A 3514-nucleotide genomic window follows, 5' to 3' on the forward strand; every position below is an offset into this window, starting at 1 on the left:
CGAGCCCGCCCTGCTTCTACAGGAGCGGCGACAGCAGGTGGGGCGCGGCCGACGATCCTTGTCAGCGCGTGTCTGCTTGGCCACCGTGTGACGTATCGTGGGACGTGTTGCGCACCGCCTGTGGATCGCCGAACGCCCACTGGGTTTCTTCTCGACTGTTTGTGGCGTGAGCACCGCTTTGTTGAGTGTCTCCCTGTCTGCCCTGAGATGGACCTTCTCGCCATGCCGTCGCCGCGGCCTCCGATACGGCTGGTGCGGGACACAAGTGACGGGCGCCGCCGCGTGGTGACCGCGCAAGGCAGTAGCCTGCCGGTCTCGCCTACGACGCTCATTCGCGCAGACTGCGCGGGGCTGCGGGTACGGCTGGAGCGGCGTAGTGCGCGTGTAGCTGATGAGTTGCTGCTGCGCAGGCTCGCGGGGATTGACGGTTGCGTCTTCAAATCGCGGTCTCCCAGCTGTGGTGTTGGGGACGCGAGATTGTACGCGTCCGAGCGTGGTGGCTGCTACGACGCGGTGGATGGCTTCTTCGTTGACGAGTGGGTGCGTCCTGCTGCAGGAGCGGCGTCGATTCCCATCACGACAGAGCGCCAGTTATGCTTCGACGCTGAGGAATCCGCGTCGCGGGTGCAGAAGACGAGCAGCAGGTACGCCGTGTTGGCGTTCGTTTCGGACGTTCTCGCGTCCTTTGAGGCGCGGAATGGTGTCGACTCGTCCCTCAGTGATGGGTAGCCATTTGTTAATTATTGCCGGTGGTGGTTATGGCCATCATCGTCGTCGTCGCGGGGTGCACTTATCGAGAAATTCATCATCATCCCACAGTTGCATTATGTTCTGTGTACTTCTTGACTGCTTTATTCTTGCCCGTTCTCTTACCTCATTTACTCTCCTTGGCTGTTGTTGTCGCCTCAGCATTAGGAGGCAGCGAAGGGGAAGCATATTAATCCAGGAGCCACAGCGACGTAATGGCCCACACCTCAGCCGCCTGGAACGAGGAGTTCGAGGTGCAGAAGCGGATGCAGGAGGACCGCATGAACTTTGCCAACAGTATGACGTGTCATGAGCGATGTGTCTCACACTATTGGTTGAACAACTTCTACGCGGGGGAGTATCGGTGCATGAAGAATTGTCTGGAGAAGCTCAACCAGGTGGGCGTCATCACTAACATCAACTTGACCAAGTACGAGCAAGAAAAGGCCACACAAAAGCGCAAGTGACAGCTGTGATGGGCAGACCCGGCAAAAGGTGAGTGGTGGCAGGAGAGAGGGTTTGACGCTGCAACCAGCGAACCTCCCCTTTTTTGATTTTTCTTGTTGTGACTGCTCACCAGTAGCCTCAGCGTGCTTAGTTCAGGTTCCTCACAGCCAGCATGCACACATGGAGTGGCAGCAGCAGCAGCAGCAGCAGCAGCAGCTGATTGATTGCCAGCCTTGTGCAGTGCCGCCCTTCCATCTCTTACTCACTCATTCGCTGTAACACATTTAANTTGTGACTGCTCACCAGTAGCCTCAGCGTGCTTAGTTCAGGTTCCTCACAGCCAGCATGCACACATGGAGTGGCAGCAGCAGCAGCAGCTGATTGATTGCCAGCCTTGTGCAGTGCCGCCCTTCCATCTCTTACTCACTCATTCGCTGTAACACATTTAATCGGAGAGGGATGAACGCACCGAACGACTCCATGGAATTTTTGGGAGGTTTTTCCCCGACACCACAACAGCAAGTATATATATATATATATATTGTTGCCGACGTTCTCTCGCTCTCTGCTCTCTTCGAGCTACAGTGTGAAGAGAATTCGGTCACATCTGTCTTTTTTTCTCTCGTTATTCTGTTCATTTGTGAGGTTGTAAGGTTCTCACGTGTCCCTTCCCTACTTTCACTGTGCAGCAGGACAGGGAGTGAGAGAAATCGAGTATCTGAGTGTGTGTGTGTGTGTGTGTGTGAGAAACAATTTCTTAGGGTCACGCTGTGAATACACCGAAAAGGAATAGAAGAAAGCAAAGATGGTGTTGGCGGAGCTCGGGCAGAAGATTGGGGCGGCGATCTCCAAGATGTCGTCCAAGTCCCTGCTGGGTGAAGACGACGTGAAGGAGCTCCTCAACGACGTCGCACGCGCTCTGCTGCAGGCCGACGTGCATGTGAAGACGGTGAAGGAGCTGCAGCAAACCATCCGTGCGGAGGTCGCCATCACGTCGGAGGCGGCTGGGCTGAACAAGCGCAAGATGTTGCAGAACGCTGTGTTCAACGGCATAAAGAAGATCCTCGACCCTGGTGTGAAGCCATTTGTGCCGGTAAAGGGTAAGACGAACATTGTGATGTTCGTTGGCCTGCAAGGATCCGGCAAGACGACGTCGTGCACAAAGTATGCGGCGTACTTCCAGCGGAAGGGATTTAAGACTGGGCTTGTGTGCGCTGACACGTTCCGCGCTGGTGCCTACGATCAGCTGCGTCAGAATGCGACGAAGGCAAAGGTGCGTTTCTACGGCTCACTAACAGAGGTGGACCCTGTTGTTATCGCCAAGGAGGGTGTGGCGGAGCTGCAGAAGGAGAAGTACGACCTCATCATCATCGACACAAGCGGCCGCCACAAGCAGGAGTCTGCCCTCTTTGAGGAGATGAAGCAGGTTCAGGAGACAGTGCAGCCGAACGACATTGTCTTTGTTATGAGCGCAACGGACGGGCAGGGCATACAGGAGCAGGCGCGACAGTTCAAGGAGAAGGTGCCGGTCGGCTCTGTGATTGTGACCAAACTCGATGGACAAGCAAAGGGCGGCGGTGCACTAGCGGCAGTTGCCATGACAAAGAGTCCCATCATCTTCATTGGCACCGGTGAACACTTTGACGACTTTGAGTTGTTCCAGCCGGAGAGCTTTGTGAGGCGGATGCTGGGGATGGGTGACATGCGGGCACTGATGGACTCCATGAAGGACGCGAACATTAACGCTGATAGCGAGCTGTACAAGCGCTTCCAGGACGGTCAGTTCACGATGCGCGACATGTACGAGCACCTGCAGAATGTGCTCAAGATGGGCTCCGTAAGCAAGCTCATGGACATGATCCCTGGCATGTCGGCGCTCGGCGGCGCCGCGGGAGAGCTCGGTGATGTGACGCTAAAGTCATTCATCCACATCATGGACAGCATGACCCCCGCGGAACTTGACGACGCACGTGTGAAGAAGATGATGACGCCGTCACGTGTACACCGCGTGGCGCGGGGCAGCGGTCACTCCATACTTGCGGTGCACAACCTGATTAATAGCTACTCCAAATTTGAGGAGGTTGTAAAGAAAATGGGCAAGATGAACTTCAAAGCCATGACTCAGGACCCAGGCAGCATGCTGTCTGGGCGCATTGGGCAGCAGCAGATGACGCAGCTAGCGAAGGCCCTCAACCCGAACATGCTGCGACAGCTTGGCGGTCTCGGTGGGCTGCAGGACATGATGAAGCAGCTGCAGAATATGAAGTGAGTGCTGAGGAAAGAGGTGTGGGGAAGAAGGAAGAGGGTGAGAGAGAGAGAG

At 55.8% G+C, this 3514-nt stretch overlaps 3 protein-coding genes across 3 annotated transcripts; all 3 read left to right on the top strand.

Annotated features, from left to right (window-relative positions):
• Positions 1-207: 207 nt before the first annotated feature.
• Positions 208-729, top strand: DQ04_09761010 (hypothetical protein; the record flags this gene model as incomplete). The annotated part of the gene is made up of 1 exon (XM_009316042.1): positions 208-729. The coding sequence occupies one exon, from the start codon at positions 208-210 to the stop codon at positions 727-729; it is 522 nt and encodes a 173-aa protein (XP_009314317.1).
• A 233-nt stretch (positions 730-962) lies between these two features.
• DQ04_09761020 (mitochondrial translocase subunit) lies at positions 963-1214 on the top strand (the record flags this gene model as incomplete). The annotated part of the gene is made up of 1 exon (XM_009316043.1): positions 963-1214. One exon carries the CDS (start codon positions 963-965, stop codon positions 1212-1214), a length of 252 nt encoding a protein of 83 aa, XP_009314318.1.
• Positions 1215-1999: 785 nt separating this feature from the next.
• On the top strand, positions 2000-3463 carry DQ04_09761030 (signal recognition particle; the record flags this gene model as incomplete). Its single annotated transcript, XM_009316044.1, has 1 exon — positions 2000-3463. One exon carries the CDS (start codon positions 2000-2002, stop codon positions 3461-3463), a length of 1464 nt encoding a protein of 487 aa, XP_009314319.1.
• Between the last annotated feature and the right edge of the window lie 51 nt (positions 3464-3514).

The sequence above is a fragment of the Trypanosoma grayi genome, assembly GCF_000691245.1.
Source record: "Trypanosoma grayi strain ANR4 Tgr_976_V1, whole genome shotgun sequence".
NCBI classification, from domain to species: domain Eukaryota; phylum Euglenozoa; class Kinetoplastea; order Trypanosomatida; family Trypanosomatidae; genus Trypanosoma; species Trypanosoma grayi.